The sequence below is a fragment of the Aquarana catesbeiana genome, linkage group LG10, assembly GCF_042186555.1.
Source record: "Aquarana catesbeiana isolate 2022-GZ linkage group LG10, ASM4218655v1, whole genome shotgun sequence".
Lineage (NCBI taxonomy): Eukaryota > Metazoa > Chordata > Amphibia > Anura > Ranidae > Aquarana > Aquarana catesbeiana.
This window is the reverse complement of record NC_133333.1, coordinates 145,243,735-145,265,700: the sequence shown is the minus strand read 5'-3', so window position 1 is coordinate 145,265,700 and position 21,966 is coordinate 145,243,735. Positions and strand designations below refer to the sequence as shown.

The 21,966-nt window shown below is 43.6% G+C and overlaps 1 protein-coding gene across 1 annotated transcript in view; it reads left to right on the top strand.

Moving 5' to 3' along the window:
* Positions 1-21,966, top strand: part of LOC141110072 (coiled-coil domain-containing protein 63-like) — a 195,977-nt gene that overhangs the window by 17,161 nt on the left and 156,850 nt on the right. Inside the window, exon 3 of the mRNA XM_073601296.1 lies at positions 4,213-4,312. Coding sequence (XP_073457397.1) covers positions 4,213-4,312 — 100 coding nt within the window. The remainder of the gene's footprint in view (positions 1-4,212; positions 4,313-21,966) is intronic.

Genomic DNA, 21,966 nt, shown 5'->3' with positions numbered 1-21,966 from the left:
TCAACCCCATAGTTTTTTAGTATATTCCAGCCATCTCCGGTACTCCACTGTAGAGAATATTTTTGTAATCCAGGGACTGCAAGATGTTTATATGCCTCAGTTCAACAAACACCTTTATCATATGTAATCCAAGCACAATGGCAATGCTCCACCACAGCGAGATGAATCCCACGTGAAGAATACATCAGTTTCAAGCATGATGCTCCTAATTGGTCCTGCTGTGCACAGATAAAGCAACCAGTGCCTATAGACAATATCACATGGGACATTCCGAGCAGAATATTCAGCAGAATTCGTTTCAATGATGATGTTTTTCAAGCATAAGAACAATGATGTCTCTGTAGTAAATTCAGCTTCCAGAAGGTGTTCCAACATAAGGAGATAAATCCTAAATAAATGCTAATCTCCAGAGACCCGCCATGTAGTGTCCCTGTGATCTGAAAATCTGGAGGGTGCAATGTCTTTAGTGATGGCTTTCTCTTAAAGTGTTACTAAACCCAGGACCCTGCATTCACTATATCTGGTCTCCCACAGGACACAGAACAAGGAAATGCAATTATTTTAGTAAATATAAACTGCTAAATACCTTTTCTCATCAGCAGTATATAGCAGTCTTGTGACTTCTATCAGAGTCTGGCTGAGCACTGTTTAGAGCTCTAGGAGGAATTTTCATTCTCCTCTGTCTGTCCTATGAGGCTGCAGGACCCCTGACCCTCTGTCTGGACAGTGTTGATTGGTCCTGCCGATCACATGCACCCTCCCAAGAAAAAAAAAAAACTCTCTAGTAATACACACCAAACTGAGCATGTGCAGAGTGACAAAGGCCCTGTACTAAAAGGAGATGGATTGGGGGCAGTGGAAGAAGGGGAGGATCAGAGAAGATAGGATCAAACAGCCTTTTTACTCAGTGCAGAGGATTAACCCCTTAGGTTTCACAGTGAGTATAACAAGCATGCTTTACTGCATATACAGACTGATTTTACTGTTGTGAGTTTAGTAACACTTTAACCACTTGTCGTCCGGGCCACAGCTGAATGATGGCTACAGCATGGTCGGCTAGTTCTGGGAGGGCATACTATGACTATGCCCCCCTGGGGTGCACACCTGGGAGTGTCAGTGATCATAGATTGGGGTAAAGGGCCAATGACAGCTGCCCTTTACCATGTGATTGCTCCTTCCAATGACGGAGCAATCACTTGTCAACAAACCAGTGCATGTCCAGTTCAGTTCTCTCCTCAAAGCGGTCGGTACAGTGTGTGAGTAGAGGAGGGAGCCAGTGCAACAGTGCGAGTGGGCTGGATCTGAAGTGCCTACACCGCTGATCTGTGCCCATTCATGCCTCGTCCGTGCCTTATCCATGCCACATCAGTACCCATCCGTGCCACATCCATGCCACATCAGTACCCATTCATTCCACATCCATGCCACATCAGTGCTTATGCGTGCCACATCAGTGCTCTTCCATGCCATATCCATGCCACATCAGTACTCATCTGTGCCACATCCATGCCACATCCATGTCACATCAGTGCTCATCCGTGCCTCATCCATGCCACATCAGTGCTCATCCATGCCACATCAGTGCTCATCCATGCCACATCAGTGCTCCTCTCATGCCACATCAGTACTTATCAGTGCCACGTCCATGCCACATCAGTACTTATCTATGCCACATCCATGCCACATCAGTGCTCATCCGAGCCACATCCATGCCACATTAGTGCTTACCCATGCCACATAAGTGATCATCCATGCCACATCAGTGCTCATCCGTGCCACATCCATGTCACATCTGTACTCATCCCTGCCACATCAGTGCTCATCCATGCCACATCAGTGCTCATCCGTGCCACATCCATGCCACATCAGTGCTCATCCATGCCTCATCCATGCTACATCAGTGCTCATCTATGCCACATCCATGCCACATCTGTGCTCATCCATGCCATATCAATGCTCATCCGTCTCACATCCATGCCACATCAGTGCTCATCCATGTCACATCCATGCCACATCAGTGATTATCCATGCCTCATCCATGCCACATCAGTGCTCATCCATGCCACATCAGTGCTCATCCATGCCACGTCAGTGCTCGTCCATGCCACATCTATGCCACATCAGTGCTCATCCGTGCTTCATCCATGCATGTTGAGCCTCTGTATGTAGCCAGGCTGTGTAAAAGTCTCACATGTGGTTTTGCCGTACTCAGGAGGAGTAGCAGAATGTATTTTGGGGTGTAATTTTTTCTATGTACATGCTATATATTAGAGATATCTTATAAATTTACAACTTTGTGTAAAAAAAATAAAAAAAAAATGTGTTTTCATTTTCTTTTCACATTTTCCAAAAACTTGTTGAAAAAAATGACATCTTCAAAAGACTCATTATGCCTCCTAGAATATACGTTTGCTTTACAAAATGGGGTCATTCTTTGGGCGTTTCTAGAACACCTGACTACGCTCCCTGCATGTTGGGCCTCTGTATGTGGCCTGGCTGTGTAAAAGTCTCACACATACTCAGGAGGAGTGGCAGATTGTATTTTGGGGTGTAGTTGCAAGTATGCATATGCCATGTGAGAGAAATAACCTGTTAATATGACAATTTTGTAAAAAAAAAAAAAAAAAAGAAAATCTTAATTTTGCAAAGAATTGTTAGAAAAAACTAAACATACTAAATAGCTTGGACTGTCTACTTTCCAAAAAGGGGTCATTTGGGGGATATTTGTACTGTTCTGGCTTGTTAGTGTGACAAGAAATGAGATCACTACATCAGGTGAGATCAATTTTCAGAGATTGGAACCATAGCTTGTGGACTCTACAATTTTCACAGAGACCAAATAATATCCACTGATTTTGGTTATTCTTGCCAAAGATACGTAGCAGTATAAACTTAGGCCAAAATTTATAAAGAAAAATTAGTAATTTGCAAAATTCTATAATAGAATGCATTTTTTACAAAATTTTCAGGTTTTTTTTTCATTTATAGCGCAAAAAAATAAAAAAAAACAGTGGTGATTAAATGCCACCAAAAGAAAACTCTATTTGTGTGAAAAAAGGACAACAATTTCATATGGGTACAGTGTTGTCATTCAAAGTGTGAGAGTACTGAAAGATGAAACTTGGTCTGGTTAGGAAGGTGGTATAAGTGCCCAGTGGACAAGTGGTTTAATAACATTGAAATGGAAAGACACTCATAGGAGAAAAGAAATGGCTGCACACCCCAGGTAGTATTATAAGAATAAGGGATTGTCCCCCATGAGGGGTTTTCTAGGCAGCAAAAAAGGTAAAAAGGTACTGCATAAAGTTACATATTCAAATATTAAGGATGAAATTGATACATGGATCGTGTATATGAATTCTGACGCGTTTTGACCCCACCGGGTCATCTTCAGAGGATTGTTGTGAAATGTAAGGATATTTGTAAATATTGAAGTTCATAATGGAAATAAATAAATAAATAAATAAAACGAGTGGTTAAATAGCATTGGTAATTTACACATATATAACATACTATATTGGCTTTTTTTCAATGTATCATTTTTTTGTGTGAGGTGTCGGTCTAAGGTCCCTTTCACATGAGGTGAATCCGCTCAGCGGGGGAACGCTCCATTGATCCCCGCTGAGCAGGCGGATGACAGGTCCGTCTCCAGTCATTGTGCAGGGAAGGACCTGTCAGAGCCCCGCTGTTCTCTATGGGAAGATCAGATGAAAACGGACAGCATGTCCGTTTTCATCCGATCCGTTGGACGGATAGCGAACGTATCGCCATCTGTCTGTTTTGAGCAGATCTTGTCGGATCAGATGGCAGGCGGGTGGCAGCGGACACATCTCCACTGACATCTGCCTGCCCATACAAGTCAATAGGTGACCCCCTCAGACGGATCTTTGCGGGCCAATCGTGTGAAAGGGGCTTAAGACCGCAGTCGTTTACTTCTGTTATGACGTCAATAGATATCTATTGCGCTTTGTTGTTCTCCAAATGTTTGTCATGAATAAGGTACAGCAGGAAGAATGAGACTCTCTTGGCTTCCTAATGGTTGTATTAGGGATGAAACAAGGAACGTCACTAGTAATATCCTGCCACTGCGGTCCCTGAGAGGTATAAAAAAAAGGAGATTCTTCTTAAAGAGATGTATTATGTTTTGAACGACACACATCGAACAGATGGATATAACAAGATTCTCCTTTTTCTTCATATTATTTTTTCTAGCGGAAAGTGAGTTGGCCAAGCTACAGCGCATTTTTCGCCTGAAGGAGGGACAGCGTCAAGCAACCGCTATCGCGAAAAAGGAACAAATAAGGAGACAGCAGTATGTATTCCTTAACCAAGATTTGTTCAGCTAATCTGCCGCAGACTGACATCTCTCTTTAACAGGCAGAATGCAGCCTCAGGGAATTTTCCCTTAATGTCATGTCATTAGTGCAGCATGGGATTCACGGATATGCCGATTGAAAACATGTGGCAAAGCAAGACACCTGCCATTCCTGTCATACTGTATGTCTTGTTTGAACAGAAGCTGTGCAAATAACTCTAAATATGTGCAAATGTAATACAGCACATAGTGGAATTTGACAAGCTTATGTGACGCATGTACTGCTTTATTATTAAAGCAAAAACACACATGGGGGAATTTATTAAGCCAAGCTCGTGGAGAGGCCGTAGGAGAAAGATGCCGGCAGGTTCTTGTTTTGTCACTTCCCCCCTCTAGTGGTCAAAAAATAAATGTACTTGTTTTCCGTATGCTGACCGATACTAAGGGTTGGATACTTGAGGCTTTGTTGTTACATTATTGCTAAATTTCTAGTTCATGTTTGGTTTTTTTTGTATTAAAGCCTTTAGATGCATTTTCTAAAGTTGATGTACGTTATGTTCTCATTCTTTTATCAAAGCAAAAGCTGAACACTTAACCACTTCAGCCCCGGAAGCTTTTACCCTCTACATGACCAGGCCATTTTTTGCGATACGGCACTTCGTTACCTTAACTGACAATTGGTTGTGCGACGCTGTACCCAAGTAAAATTAATGTTCTTTTTTCCCCACAAATAGAGCTTTCTTTTGATGGTATTTGATCACCTCTGCATTTGTTTGTTTTTTGCGCTATAAACAAACAAACAAAAAAAAACCTATTTTAAAAAAAACAAAACAATATTTTTTTACTTTCTGCTATAAAATATATTCAATAAAAAAAATGGAAACAATCTAATTTCTTCATCAATTTAGGCCAATTTGTATTCAGCTACATATTTGGAATTTTTATTTATTCATTTTTTTTACTAGTAATGGCAGCGATTAGCGATTCTTAGCGGGACTGCAATATTGCGGGGGACAAATCAGACACCTAACTGACACTTTTGACACTTTTTTGGGGACCAGTGCAACTAATACAGTGATCAGTGCTAAAATTATACCAAAGGGTTAAGTGTGTCCCTAGGGGGGTGCTTTCTAACTGTGTGGGGGATGCTCTGACTGAGTAAAGACAGAGATCGGTGTTCCTGCTTAGCAGGAACACAAGATCTCAATCTTCTCCCCTGTCAGAACAGCGATCTTTGTAGACAGATCGCTGTTCTGCCTCCCCCGGGAACAATCGCGGGTGGCCGGCAGACATCGGGTTCACAGGAGCCGCTGATTGCCATCCCCCATGTCCAATCAGTGCGCAATGGAGCCCCTGGTGGCGAGAGCCCCCCTGTGTCTATTGCATGAAATTATGTACAGGTATGTGATTTTATATTGAGCCTTTCTGGCGCAGTAAATATGCGGTAGGCGGTCGGCAAGTGGTTAAAGTGTTTCTAAACCCAGGACCCTGCATTCACTATATCTGGTCTCCCACAGTACACAGAACGTGGAATTGCAATTATTTCAGTAAATATAAACTGCTGAATACCTTTTCTCATCAGCAGTGTATGGCAGTTGTGACTTCTATCAGTGTCCAGCCGAGCGCTGGTTAAAGCTTGTAGGAGGAGTTTTCATTCTCCTCTAACTGTCCTATGAGGCTGCAGGTCCCCAGACCCTCTGTCTGGACAGTGCTGATTGGCCCTGTGATGATCACATACACCGTCCCCAAAAAAATAAAAAAACCTCTTTAGAAATACACACCAAACTGAGCATGTGTAGCGCGCCCCCAAGGCTCTGTAGTATCTGTACTAGATTAATTGGGGACAGTAGAAGAAGGAGAGGATCAGAGGAGGCATGATCAAACAGCCTTTTTACACAGTGCACAGGATTAACCCCTTAGGTTCCACAGAGAGTATAACAAGTATGCTTTACTGCATATACAGACTGATTTTACTGTTTAGTAACACTTCAACCACTTCTCGGCCACCATACAGCAATAAGATGTTGGGAAAGTGGTTCTGTTATCCTGTCCGGACGTCATATGATGTGATCATGATAACAAGCCGACACGCGCCTGGGGGGGGCTGCAGCGCGGCGATCAATGGTGCGGCGTGTCAGTCTGGCGCACCGCATCTCCGATCTGGGTAAAGAGCCTCTGAAGGAGGGTCTTTACCATGTGATCAGCTGTGTCTAGTCACAGATGATCATGGTGTAAACAGGAAAAGCCGTGTATCGGCTTTTCCTCACTCGCGTCTGACAGATGCGAGTAGAGGAGAGCCGATCGCTCCTGACAAGGGGGGTCTGTGCTGATTGATTATCAGCACAGCCCACCCGAGGATGCCCACCCAGGACCACCAGGGATGGCTGACACTGATGACCACAAGATATGCCACCCATGGACAACAGGGATGCCAATGTGTGCCCACATATGATGCCAATCAGTGCCTATCAGCAATGCCTGCCAGTGCCTTCATAGCGTTGATGCCCATCAGTGCCCATCCATACCCATCAGTGCCACCTATCAGTGCCGCCTATCAGTGCCCATCAGTGCCACCCATAAGTACCCATCAGTGCAGCCTTTCAGTGTTGTCTATCAGTGCCCAACAGTGCCACCTATGAGTGCCCATCAGTGCTGCATATCAGTGCCACCTATCAGTGCCCATTAGTGCCACCTATCAGTGCCCGTCAGTGTCGCATATAAGTGCCCATCATCAGTGCTCATCAGTGCCAACTAATCGGTGCCACCTCATCAGTGCCCATCAGTGTTATCTTCTTAGTGCCTGTTAGTGCAGCCTCATCAGTGCCCATCAGTGAAGGAGAAAACGTACTTATTTACAAAATTTTAAAACAGAAACAAAGAAAAACGTTTTCTTTCAAAATTTCCGGTCTTTTTTTATTTGTTTAGCAAAAAATAAAAACCCCAGAGCTGATCAAATACCACCAAAAGAAAACTCTATTTGTGGGAACAAAGTGATAAAAATGTTGTTTGGGTACAGTGTAGCATGACTGAGCAATTGTCATTTAAACATCGGCAGCGCTGAAAGCTGAAAATTGGCCTGGGCAGGAAGGGGCAAAAGTGCCTGATATTGAAGTGGTTAAAGGACCAAAATCTCCAAATAGGCATGCATGCAAAAGAAGATTGTGAATACTAACCTTTCTTGCTGACCGTGCTGCTTTAATGTCGCTCCATTGATGAGAAATCTTTGTGTGAAGTTCACAGGGAAAGCATCCCTTCCAGGTTTCTACTGCAGCCTGCAGTGGTTCCTCCCACTGGTTCCCACATTAACACTGTGGATGATTTACTAAGGGCAACTAGAATGAGGCGAGCTTCACTTTGCAAAGAATACCCAATCACATGCAAGGAAAGTAAAAAAAAAACAAAAAAAACATTTTTGCTTGCACATGATTGGATGATGGAAGTCAGCAGAGCGCCTCCTCATTTACTAAGCTCTGGAGCAACTGCACTTGCAAAGTGCGCAGTCTATTTGCCCTTAGTAAATAAACCCCACTGTGTCTTGTAATGCATAGAAATCAACAGGATAAACCATTGAGCCCTGTAGGGGACACAGAAGATAGTAATTTTACATAAAGATTTTTTCGTATACAAAACAGAAAAAAGTAAGTGTTCACAGTTTTCTTTTACAGATATGCCTGTTTAAAGTTTTTTTTTTTTAATTTAATGACAGGGTCGCTTTTACTAGCAACTAGTAGCTCAACCTTTTTCATTTAGCTTTGGATAAGGTAATCAATAGGTGAAACCACTGTCAAGTTTTTTTTTTTTTGTGTCGGGGAGATTTCATTTTGCTTCCTGTGCCAGATACACAAAAGGAAGTGTGAAAAAAAATCTCCATAGTGAGGGGAAACCCGCTTTTAGAAAATCATCACTCAAATGGGTGTCCACATTGAAAGATTTTCCCTTCCCCTCTGTTCCAGTGACAGCTGTTTTTGGATTTACTATTACTTTTTGAGCTGTGACAATAGGGCAAACAGAGAGACAATAAAATTATACCTACTGTTGATCTAGAGGAAAGCACAAAAAAAAAAAAAAACAGCAAAGCATGATCCAATTTGCTCCAGCAGGGGGAAAAATCCTTCCTGATCTCCCAAGAGGCAATTGGATATTCCCTTGATCAACTTTACCTATAAATATTAGATCTAGTTATATTATGCAAATTTAGGAAATAAGTAAGTAATCTACTGAACTGGCCAGAACCAACTCTTTAGGGAGGCTATTGCACATTTTCAAAGCTCTTACTGTGAATAAACCTTTCCATATTTGAAGATTAAATCTCTTTTCCTCCAGACGTAAAGAGTGCCCCCTTGTGCTCTGTGATGACCTTAAAGTGAATAACTCAACACCAAGTTCACTATATGGAACACTTATATATTTGTACATGTTGATCATATCTCCCCTAAACTCTTCTTCTCAAGTAAGAATACATTTAGTTCTTCCAATCTTTCCTCATAGCTGAGCTCCTCCATACCTCTTATCAGTTTGGTTGCTATTCTCTGCACTTTCTCCAGTTCCCCGATATCCTTTTTGAGAACTGGTGCCCAAAACTGAAATGCATATTCCAGATGAGGTCTTACTAATGATTTGTACAGGGGCAAAATGATATCTCTCTCTCTGGAGTCCATACCTCTCTTAATGCAAGAAAAGACTTTACTCGCTTTGGAAACCGCAGCTTGGCATTGCATGCTATTATTAATATGATCTACCGGAGCACCCAGATCATTCTCCACCATTGATTCCCTCAGCTGTACTCCCTCTAGTATGTATGATGTGTGCATGTTTCTAACCCCCAAATACATAACTTTACATTTGCCACATAGTTGCCCAATTTAACAGTCCATTATAGTACTTTCTTTTTCTAGGTTCCTTTCCCAGGCATTTTTTCTTGCAGTTGGTTTGGGTACTTGATCTACCCTGCTAATCAGTGAGTTAGTGGACTACTAAATTCCCTAGCCTATTTTAGTGTTGCTGTTTACAGTCTTTTAAGAATGGAGAGTTATTCCTACCAAAAGCTCTACAAGACCTCCAGGCTCCAGCACCCAGGACAGGACTCATTAAGTTTCTGAGAAAACAACAAGTCTGTTCTCTTTAGATATATATACACTCACCAGCCACTTTATTAGGTACACCTGTTCAATTGCTTGGTAACACAAATTGATAATCAGCCAATCACGTGGCAGCAACTCAATGCATTTAGGCATCTAGATGTGGTGAAGATTACTTGCAGAAGTTCCAACCAGGCTTCAGAATGGGGAAGAAAGGGTATTTAAGTGACTTTGAATGTGGCATGGTTGTTGGTGCCAGACAAACTGGTCTGAGTATTTCAAAAACTGCTGATCTACTGGGATTTTCACGTACAACCATATCTAGGGTTTACATAGAATGGTACGAAAAAGAGAAAATATCCAGTGACCGGCAGTTGTGTGGATATTGTGGATACTTTGGGCCCCTTAGTACCAAATGAGCATTGTTTAAAAGGCCATGGCCTACTTGAGTATTGTTGCTGACCATGTCCATACCTTTTATGACTACAGTGTACCCATCTTCTGATGGCTACTTCCAGCAGGATAATGAATCATGTCACAAAGCTCAAATTGTCTTAAACTGGTTTCTTGAACATGACAATGAGCTCACTGTACTCCAATAGCTCCATAGTTGCCAGATCTCATTCCAATAGAGCACCTTTGGGATGTGGTGGGGAGATTTGCATCATGGATGTGCACCCGACAAATCTGCAGCAACTGTGTGATGCTATCATGTCAATAAGGACCAAAATCTCTGAGGAATGTTTGAATGCCATGAAGAATTAAGGCAGTTCTGAAGGCAAAAGGGTATCCAACCTGGTACTAGCAAGGTGTACCTAATAATAAATATATATATATATATATATATATATATATATGATACAAGGAGCTCTTCCCCTGACCATGAATAGTGCTGTCAATTAGTGTTGGAGTACATTGTAGTGTACTGCTCATTAGCTGCTCTTAAACTGTTGGTAAGGTGAAAGTGTTAATTGTCTGTATTTAGCAATTTCAGCAATTTCCTTTTAGAACAGTACATGAAGTCCTGAGTTCATGTTTGAATCATTTTTCACAGTGTATTTTTCATCTCCTGTACAACGCTCAGGTGGTACAGCTGTCCTGCCGTTTAGTTACAGAACTTGGCACTGGACAGAGCCAAACACAATGAGGAGCTATCTCAAAAAGAAATAAATCACTCATTTTTAAGTCTTCCAAATTGGATTGCCAACACTGGTGAGATTTCATCCAGGTATTCTGCATCTGAGCTTATGACTGAAAACGGGTCAACTTGTGCAGGGTGGGAGCTGCTGTCGGATTAACACTTTGCTCAGGGGCTTATCAAGTGGTACATTCCCTCTTACGGTACTTCCCTGTGATTTATTGCTGTATAATATAAAGAATGCCTTGGTGCAATTTAGCCTTAAAAAATCTTTGACCTATATAAAAATGGCAAGACAAAGGACTAATACGCTGTCATATTTCTCATGAGACATTCTTATTGTTAGTGTAAATGCTTAAATGGCACATATTGTTGTCCTTTCTATAGAACTGCTTATATTTACATTGATGGAATTAATGCCAAAGTAAAAATCCATCTATCTTTTATACATTTCCCATGTTTTTTTTTCTAATTCAGTTTGCATTCTGAATGTTATAAATGATATATACTGTGTGTATATAGATATATATATACATAGATATATATATATATATATCTATATATATATATATATCTATATACACACACACACACACACACACACTGATCAGCCATAACATTATGATCACTGACAAGTAAAGTGAATAACATTAATTATCTTATTACAATAGCATCTGAAAGTCGGTGGGATATATGACGCAGCTAGTAAACATGTTGTCCCTGAAAATGATGTGATGAAATCAGAAAAAACAGGCATTGCAGTTTGTTGTGTATGGGGTTGAGTAGCTGCAGGCCAGTTAGGGTGCCCATGCTGACCCGTGCCCACAGCCAAAAGCACCTACAATGGATACATGGGCATCAGAAGTGGACCTCAGAGCAATGGAAGAAGGTGGCCTGGTCTGCTGAATCATGTTTTCTTTTAGAGCATGGGATGGCCGGGTGCCTGTGCATCTCTTACCTTGGAAAGAGTTAGAACCAAGATGCAGTATGGGAAGAAGGCAAGCTGGCAGAAGCAGTGTGATGCTTTTGGCAACGTTCTGCTGGGAAGCCTTGGGTCCTATCATTCATTTGGATATTACCTTGACAAGTACCACCTACCCAAATATTGTTATTGACCAAGTACACCCCTTTGTGGAAATGTATCCCTTGATGGCGGTGGTCTCTTTCAGGATAATGTGCATTGCCACATTGGAAAAACCATTCAAGAAGGGTTTGAGGAACTCCAAATTCCCAGATCTCAGTCCATCGACCATCTGTGGGATGTGCTAGGAAAACAGGCCCTATCCGTGGAGACTCCACCTTTCAACTTACATGATTTAACGTATCTGCTACTGAAACCTTCAGACGTCATGCGGCATCCATGCCATGATGGGTCAGGGCTGTTTTGGTGGCAAAAGGGGGACCTACTCAATATTGAGTGGGTCATCACAATGTTATGGCTGATCATTGTATTTGAATTTATATGTTTGTCATTTTTATAATTTTTATGCAGTTTTGTGTAATTTTTATAGCCCCACGAAAGTGGGTGCATGACTTTCCGAAACATATGAGCTAATGATTCAATCAATTATCAATTAATCAGTTATCTAATCAATAAACCTATTTCATTCTAAGTTCATGTGGATGTAAGACTAAAACTCCTATAATAGTGCCTATAGAGTTAGTTTGAGTTTCAGATGCATTTTAGATGAGCTTCAAAGGCAATTTTTAAAGCTTTCTGAATGCCTGGTGTTTTTTTGGGGGGAGGAAAGGAAATCAAGAAAAAAAGACTTGCCATAGTGCTAGACAAACATGTGCCAATCGTGTTAAGAGTATTTTGTTTGCGACGCACCTCAGTTGGCTTGAATAGAGGCCTATGGCAAGCTTTGTAAGTTGTAATGCCTGCCAAATGCTGCAGTCAAGATCCAAAGTAATGCAAAGCTGCGCAAATGTGCCGTGTGTACAAGATCATTTTCTATTAATGTAAAGAACAGATGTTTGCATTGCAAAGCACTTATGAATATGAAACATAGGCTTGTTCTTTATATCCTTGTGCATGAGGTTTCAGCGTATCTACATACACAATTATCCATTTCCTTTGGATTGATCTGCACTATGTTCCAGCTATACCATCTGCATTAGCGTTAAAGTGTGATCATACCCAAAACTTGTTTTTTTGGGGGGGATTTGGATAAAATTGGGAAGGATTTGAAGCCCTGTCAGATTTTTGTTGCTATGTGGGTCTCCTCTGCAGAGGTTATTTGTCCTGGTGACAACTGACCACAGTTCTCGGGACCAAAAGAAGTGTGAAATGTGAAATTATAATAGATTTTTCCCCAAAACTGATAACAAGGGCAAATCTTCCAATGGGGACACCTGTTCCAGTGACAACAGGGATTTCCTCTCACTTTGGAGAAATTTCCTCTCCATTGCTTTTTCATCCCCAAGATGGGAATTAAAGGGAAATCTTTGCAATGGGGCAGGAGAAAGTAAAAAAAAAAACAACAAAAAAATGCTGAAGGTTTCACCATTCCACTCTATCCAAAACAAAATATAAAATTTAGCTAGAGATATATTTGAAGCCATTTGAGGACAGGGTGAAATCTTTGGTACTTTGTTGCATGTCTAACAAAATTCTGAAATTTATATAAAGTTCTTTTGACCATATTTCTTTTGTGGGTCACAGGAGTGCACTTAGTTCTCCACTCCTGTGACCCAGATTCAACAGTCAGCAGGCCAAAGCCTGCTGTTGGCTTATGTCACAGAGCCGGTCCAGGCTCTGCAGAGATCCCGACAATAGTGCCAGGATCCACCCAGATACCTGACTACAGAAAGCCCATGCCAGTTGCTCTGGTCTCCTAAACACAAGAGGGGCAAAGCAGAAGGTTGGTGACTGATAGTAATCACTCTCACTGAGAACTGACCGAAAACGGAGCGATCAACATGATCATGTGATTACTCAGTTCTCGGTGTTAGAGCCAGCGGGAAACAGCATTGGATCGATGCTGCAGCTACATAGGTGGGTATGATTGTTTATGTTTTCTTGGTGTTAAATATTGATATTGAAATTATGTATTCTTTTATTTTGTGTACTTTTAGCCAGTGGTGGAGCCCCAACCCACCTCTGTACAACAGTTTTACTACCTGTCCATCCTTCCAGTAAATCAATAAACCTATTTCATTCTAAGTTCCTTCTTCCCACTCTGTAGCAGGGTGAACATTTAGGTCCCTTTCACACTGGGGTGGGGGCGGCGTCGGCGGTAAAGCGCTGTTATGCCCCGTACACACGGTCGGATTTTCCGACGGAAAATGTGTGATAGGACCTTGTTGTCTGAAATTCCGACCATGTGTGGGCTCCATCACACATTTTCCATCGGATTTTCCGACACACAAAGTTTGAGAGCAGGCTATAAATTTTTCCGACAACAAAATCCGTTGTCGGAAATTCCGATCGTGTGTACACAAATCCGACGGACAAAGTGCCACGCATGCTCAGAATAAATAAAGAGATGAAAGCTATTGGCCACTGCCCCGTTTATAGTCCCGACATACGTGTTTTACGTCACCGCGTTTAGAACGATCTGATTTTCCGACAACTTTGTATGACCGTGTGTATGCAAGACAAGTTTGAGCCAACATCCGTCAGAAAAAATCCTAGGATTTTGTTGTCGGAATGTCCGAACAAAGTCCGACCGTGTGTACGGGGCATTATTGTTAGCGGCGCTTTACCGTCGGTATTCAGTCACTAGCGGGGCGGTTTTACCCCCTGCTAGCGGCCGAGAAAGGGTTAAAAACCACCACAAAGCGCCTCTGCAGAAGCGATTTGCCGGCGGTATAGCCGCGCTGTCCCATTGATTTCAATGGGCAGGAGCGGTGAAGGAGCGGTGTACACATCGCTCCTTCACCGCTCCGAAGATGCTGCTAGCAGGACTTTTTTTCCCCTCCTGCTAGCGCACCGCTCCAGTGTGGAAGCCCTCGGGCTTTCACACTGGAGAGACAGCAGCGGCTGTTTCGGGTCGGTTTGCAGGCACTATTATTAGCACAATAGCGCCTGCAAACCGCCCCAGTGTGAAAGGGGCCTTAGTCATAAAATTATTCATAGGGGTTGATTTACCAAAACTGCAGTGTGCAAAATCTGGTGCAGCTGTGCATGGTAGCCAATCAGATTCCATCTTCAGATTGTTCAGTTAAGCTTTGACAGCAAAAAAAAAAACCTGAAAGCTGGTTGGTTTCTATGCAGAGCTGCACCAGATTTTGCACTCCCCATTTTTAGTAAATTGACACCTTAGTGTTATTGTTGGTTAAGTTAACCAATACATACTTATGCCCGTACACATGGTCGGATTTTCCGACAGAAAATGTTCAATGGGAGCTTGTTGTAGGCTCCATCAGACATTTTCCATCAGAATTTCCGTCACACAAAATTTGAGATCTGGATCTCAAATTTTCCGACAACAAAATCCGTTGTTGTAAATTCCGAACGTGTGACAGCGCCGCCCCCCCCTCCCCCCACGCGTCTCTCCGCTCTGACATCCGCTCCTTGCTCTGGTGTGTGTCCAGAAATCCCCCCTCTCCGCTCTAAATCATGATGTTACATCAGCTACACACTTCTCCCAAGTCCTGCCCCTCCTGTGTGCTCCCTCCAATCCACCTCTAGCATGTCTGCCCGGAGCAGCTACACACTTTTCCAAGTCCCGCCCCTCCTGGGCGCTCCGTCTGTGAAGAGGAGGTGGGCGGGCAGATTAAAAACCAGCAGCCAAAAGCCACACCGAAAAATTGCTGAATGAACCAGTGAGCCCCTGGGGACCATTCCAAGTGAGTGAGCTCTTTCACTGACCAGACTCTCTCTCTCCCTGACCCTCCCTCTCTCCCTGATCTCCCTCTGTCTCTCTGACCCCCTCTCTCTCCCTGATCCCCCCTCTGTCTCTCTGACCCCCTCTCTCTCCCTGATCCCCCCTCTGTCTCTCTGACCCCCCTCTCTCTCCCTGACCCCCCCTCTGTCTCTCTGACCCCCTCTCTCTCCCTGATCCCCCCTCTGTCTCTCTGACCCCCTCTCTCTCCCTGATCCCCCCTCTGTCTCTCTGACCCCCTCTCTCTCCCTGATCCCCCTCTGTCTCTCTGACCCCCCCTCTCTCTCCCTGATCCCCCCTCTGTCTCTCTGACCCCCTCTCTCTCCCTGATCCCCCTCTGTCTCTCTGACCCCCCCTCTCTCTCCCTGATCCCCCCTCTGTCTCTCTGACCCCCCTCTCTCTCCCTGATCCCCCCCTCTCTCCCTGATCCCCCCTCTCTCTCCCTGATCCCCCCTCTCTCTCCATGACCCCCTCTCTCCCTGATCCCCCCTCTCTCTCCCTGATCCCCCCTCTCTCTCCATGACCCCCCTCTCTCCCTGATCCCCCCTCTCTCTCCCTGATTCCCCCCTCTCTCTCCCTGATCCCCCCTCTCTCTCCCTGATCCCCCCTCTCTCTCCATGACCCCCTCTCTCCCTGATCCCCCCTCTCTCTCCCTGATTCCCCCCTCTCTCTCCCTGATCCCCCCTCTCTCTCCATGACCCCCTCTCTCCCTGATCCCCCCTCTCTCTCCATGACCCCCCTCTCTCTCTATGACCCCCCCTCTCCCTGATCCCCCCTCTCTCTCCATGACCCCCCCTCTCTCCCTGATCCCCCCTCTCTCTCCCTGATCCCCCCTCTCTCTCCATGACCCCCCCTCTCTCTCCATGACCCCCCCTCTCCCTGATCCCCCCTCTTTCTCCCTGATCCCCCCTCTCTCTCCATGACCCCCCATCTCTCCCTGATCCCCCCTCTCTCTCCATGACCCCCCCCCCTCCCTGATCCCCCATCTCTCTCTTTACTTGCCAGTAACAGAAGTAGCTTTACTCCAGTCTGTTTATCTCCTGTTTTAACTCCTCCCTTACCATCATCTGCCTATACATTTATGTATAACAGAATTACTTGATTAACTTTATCCTCTTAAAGTGGTATTAAAGCAAAGCAAAGTATTTATTATACTGCAGCTTACCAATTGGTACCAATTCCAATTTGAACTGGTAACTTCTCAGCTACTGATTATTAATGAAGCCAAAGCTTGACTGCTGAGAAGCATAGGCTCATTTATGACCAACTAATAAACCGATACCTTACCCCTCCAAAAAGACATGGAAGCTGATCAAGTTGGAAATAGGGCAAGGCCACAGCTTTATTGAACTTTTCAAAAGTACAACTTTCCAAATGTACCAAACAATGCCAGTCACAGTATACCATGAGCACCCATAAATATAAACTCACATAGTCTAAGAGGCCTGTCCTTACCATTAGTGCCAGACAGGCATTAGACTGACCCCAGAATTTAACTTAAGGGCATAGCCCACAAAGCAACATCAATTGCTGGCAAGGTCAAAATATCACAACGGGCGGGAGGGTGGGCAACTCTTGTGACAGCTGAATCTCCTCAGAGCAGTTGGATGTGCCTTTCCTAGAGTTCAGGCTCCACCCAGTCACCTCAGGTCTTGTAGCCAATCCTAAGGGAGCTACTTAACTTCCCTTTTAGGTTCACACCCACAGTGATGCCATGCTTCCAGCAGTCAAGGCTCCCTTTCCCTAAGACCCCTTTCACACTGGGGCGCTTTGCAGGCGCTATAACGCTAAAAATAGCGCCTGCAAAGTGCCCTGAAAGAGCCGCTGTTGTCTCTCCAATGTGAAATCCCCGAGGGCTTTCACACTGGAGTGGTGCGCTGGCAGGACGCTAAAAAAAGTCCTGCTAGCAACATCTTTGGAGCGATGAAGGAGCGGTGTATACACCGCTCCTGCCCATTGAAATCAATGATTTTAACCCTTTCCCGCCCGCTAGCGGCCGAATATCGTAGCGAAATTGACGGTAAAGTGCTGCTAAAAAAAGAGGCGCTTTACCGCCGACGCACCCACCGCCCCAGTGTGAAAGGGGACTTAAATTGGTTCAAGGGGCCTTCATTGTGATGACAGCCAGAGAACCAACATTTCAGGATGCCTACATACAATATTTCACCTATGATGGCTCTAATGACAGTTCCTATTACAGGTTTCTATTAACACAGAAGGTATACATATGTACATGCTGACTGAACAAAGTTGTGACTGCTAATAACTCTTCTGAGTTTTGCATGTACTTTATAGTTTCTTAAGGAAAATAATGTTTTATTTTTTTTGGATATAGTAAGGGTGTCAGTTTTTTGCCATCTGTGTCCCATTGGGGAGATTTCCCTTCACTTCTGGCCAATAGCCAAAACAGGAAGTGAGAGGAAATTCCTGAAAATTAAGGATATTCTTTTGGAGCCCCCCAGGTCACCAGAACTAGTGTCCTCATTGGAAAATGTCCCCTCTATTACTTTTCTGGGGCAACCCAAAACTTGAAATATTTTTAACTTTCACTTTTCAATGGTAACAGCAAACAGGACAAACAGAAAAGTATGAATCTCCCTGATGGGGGCACAGACATCAATAAAAGCTGACAGGTGTTCTAATCCATCTCCACTCTTCTACTCCACTCATCTACTTGCCTTTAGTTATACTTTAAAGTGCTTGTTACCCCAAAAAAACAAAAAAAAAACCCAAAACAGATCCTGTTCCCTTAAAGCATGAATAGCAGCACAGTGCTTGTGCTGTGTAATTTGGCCCCTTCTGTCACCTAAAAAACCTGGCTGATTCTGCATGGCTATACCCTCCCCCCTTTAAACTGACCACAGTTTATCATGGCTGCTGAGCCTTGACACTGTGGTCAGTTTATGTGCCTCCGTCATCCGCAGCCCTGCTCAGTCCTTCACTGCCCCCCGCCTGTCTGCTCGTGTCAGTGTCCGTCCCCTCCCCTCCTGCTGCTATCATAACTACAATAAAAACATCCCATCCCCTCTGTAACATAACGTTATGGGCCCCTGTGTCATATAAAAAAGATGCTGCTTTGTACCTTATATCAGAGCGTCTCCCGGCTCTCACGTGACTCCACGGCTTTCTCTCCTCTCTCCTCCCATCCTCCCTGGGTGACGTCAGTGATAGTGCTCGGCCCCACCCGCTATAGCTGTCAGATGGGCAGAGGAGAGAGCCGAGGAGTCACGTGAGCGCCGGGAGATGCTCTGATATAAGGTACAGATCGGCAGCTTTTTTTATATAACACAGGGGCACATAACTTTATGTTACAGAGGGAATGGGATGTTTTTATTGTAATGGCTTAACAACCACTTTAACTTTTCTAGTTTCCAGCAGATATAAAATGGGACGTGGGAGTGCCAAGTGCTTTACTATACATTGTGTTAGAATATATTGTACATGTATTTTTGTACAACTACAGATATATTCTTCAACCAGTAGATGGCAGTGTTTATAAGTTTGTAGCTGCAACTTGCTGACTGCCCGCCATCGATTGATGGTGGCAGAATGGCACTCCTGCGCAAATCACCGTAGCTGTACAGAGGGCGCTGTAAGGAGTATAGGGGGCGCATGCCGTCGCGTCCCTAAGGGGCCGATGCACTTGCCCGACTGCCGCGATGTCCGCCAAGCACCCGCAATTGCTCCAGACAGAGCAAGAACAGGGATTTGTGTGTGTAAAGACACAAATCCACGTCCTGTCAGGGGAGAGGAGACAGATCGTGTGTTCCTAGTATATAGGAACACCGATCTGTCTCCTCCCCCAGTCAGTTCCATCACCCCACAGTTAGAACACGCAGTGAGGGAACACATTTAACCCCTTGATCGCCCCCTAGTGTTAACCCCTTTCCTGCCAGTGACATTTATACAGTATTCAGTGCATTTTTATAGCACTGATCGCTGTACAAATGTCAATGGTCCCAAAAATGTGTCAAAAGTGTCTGATAGCAGATCGCTGCCATTACTAGTAAAAAAAAAAAAATAATAAAAATGCCATAAATCTATCCCCTATTTTGTAGACACTATAACTTTTGCGCAAACCAATCAATATACGCTTATTGTGATTTTTTTTACCAAAAATATGTAGAAGAATATATATTTTATATATATATATATATATATATATATATATATATATATATATATATATATATATATTGGGATGTTTATTCTAGCAAAAAGTAAAAAATATTGTTTTTTGTAAAATTGACGCTCTGTTTATAGTGCAAAAAATAAAACCGCAGAGGTGAACAAATACCACCAAAAGAAAGCCCTATTTGTGGGAAAAAAAAGGACATCAATTTTGTTTGAGTACAGCGTCACACAAACGCGCAATTGTCAGTTAAAGCGACGCAGTGCCGTATCGCAAAAAATGGCTTGGTCAGGAAGGGGGTAAATCCTTCCATGGCTGAAGTGGTTAAACAATATGCCTTTTCTCTATCATGAAGCTTCCTGTTTCCTGACTGTAGTTAAAGCAGTCCTTCAGTAATTTTTTCAACTTTCCATCTATTAAATCTTCTGCCCTTGTTGTTTTAACTTTAGATAGTAAAACCTTTTTTTTTTCTGCCAGTAAATACCTTATACAGCCCACTTCCTGTTTCTTGTCTGGTCATTAGCCGAGGCTTATGACATCATTCACAGCTCTCTCTCTCTCACTCTCGTGAGAGTTTGCCAGGAAGGGAGGGGGGGTGAGTATTAAGAGGGCCAGTGAAAGCTGCAGAGCTGGAGGTGTGCTTCTGTGTGTCTGTGTAAATCTAGGAAGTAAACAGGCAGCAGCTTCAGCTGCCCACAGTTAAAATGGCTGCCGCATATTTGGCAAGTATAAAATCACAGTGTATATAAAATAATATGCAAAGTGGTTGGAGGGAAGCTTTAGAATGGCAAAGATGTTTTTATTACAAATTATGTGAGCAGACTGCAGTTCCTCTTTAAGTAGCAGCAAAGCCCACGTGGACTGTGCATTGACTGTCTGTTCTGTTGGGCTACATACAGAATTTCTAACACATATCGCCCAAGGCTTGAAATATTTAACCCTTTATTTGTGCACATCTAGTTTATAACTGATAATGAAGATCTGACAGCACATTACAGACAGGGTTAAAGTGCTACTAAGACCCCACATATTTTTAGGATATATTTAAATCTCACTATAACAGTTTATCAAATGATACTAATCTTTTCTTCTAGAAAAGGCGATATACAATAACAACTCAAATGGTTTCACACCACAACCACAAGCCTGTGAACGTCTGGTTAGGGAGCAGCACTCACAGCTCCACAGAAAGTACTATAATCCACCTCCCAGGGACTACATGACCCATCGTTTCAAGTGTCACTATGTATGCGCACCCTGTCTAGTCCTATCTGGCTGTCTCTGCATGGTGGTCCAGGCAGCCTGCAATCCCGGGCTCTTGGTTCCTCTTCCAGAAATATGCAAGCTGTGTTGAATCCATAGGACCTCGCAATAAAAGGAAGTCATCTGCAAAGAGGAAATCTGGGGCAGTAATCTTCAGATCTGCTGAACTGAAAAGAAAACAAAGCTTTTAAAAAGACAAATCAGCAAACAAGTACTCAGGTCAGCTGCTAGAATTGCTAATAATATGTTAGGGTTTAATAACACTTTTATTCCTTTAAACATAACTGCACGGCCCCCTAATTTTCAATACATAGAAGGGAAAGCTAGGTAGCATTTTTATACAAGAAAAATGGAAAGCAGCAACTTTTGTCTGTTTTTTTTAAAGTTACGCTATGAGAATAGGAACATGTGACAAATATAAAGTAGGTGTTATCCCAATTTGGCTGCAAAAGTGCAAATACACTTAAAAGTAAAGGCTTACTTTTGTAAGTATGGGTTCTTCCAACCCTCCTATCTAAATCGCTTTCACAGAAAACCTCAGACACTGTGTGTAGGCAGGCGCAATCTACTTTCTCCACCGCAGGTGACGCTCAACTGCAGCAGCATTGCAGAGGGAGAAGAAGTCAAAGGGAACATGGCTCCTCTATGGTTTCCTGGGTCACTGGGGAAGATATGTAATTGGCTGCTGGTGCCTCATGTGTCTCCGGCGGCCGTCTTGGGTCGGGTAGAGTTCATTTAAGACCCTGGCTCCCAGGCTTGGCACACATTTCGCTTGTGGGTAGTGTAGGGACAGGTAATCCGTCTGTCAGGGACAGTTATTAGTGACAGGGAGAGGTTCCAGATGATGTGGGAAAGAGCAGGGACATGCCATCCTTCCTAGAAACCTCCCCATCCGGGTACAGACCAGCCAGGCTGAATTCCGCCTCTCGAGACAGATGTTGTTGGTGCATCTGAGACCTACTGTTATACTTTTCACTGCTACATTCTGTAAATGCTCCCGGTTGGGTTGTCTCCATGCCAGATATTTGTGCTTTATTGAACTTTAACTTCAATACAGTTACTGCAACTGGACTCTGAGTATTAACTGTTGCTGCACCACGCTGCACCGTCCCACACGTGGATCCAGCTCACTACTGTTTGCTTTGGCTCTCTCATTCATTCTATAGAGCCTGTAGTCACCCCTTGCACTGCAGCACAAGCACTTTGACAAA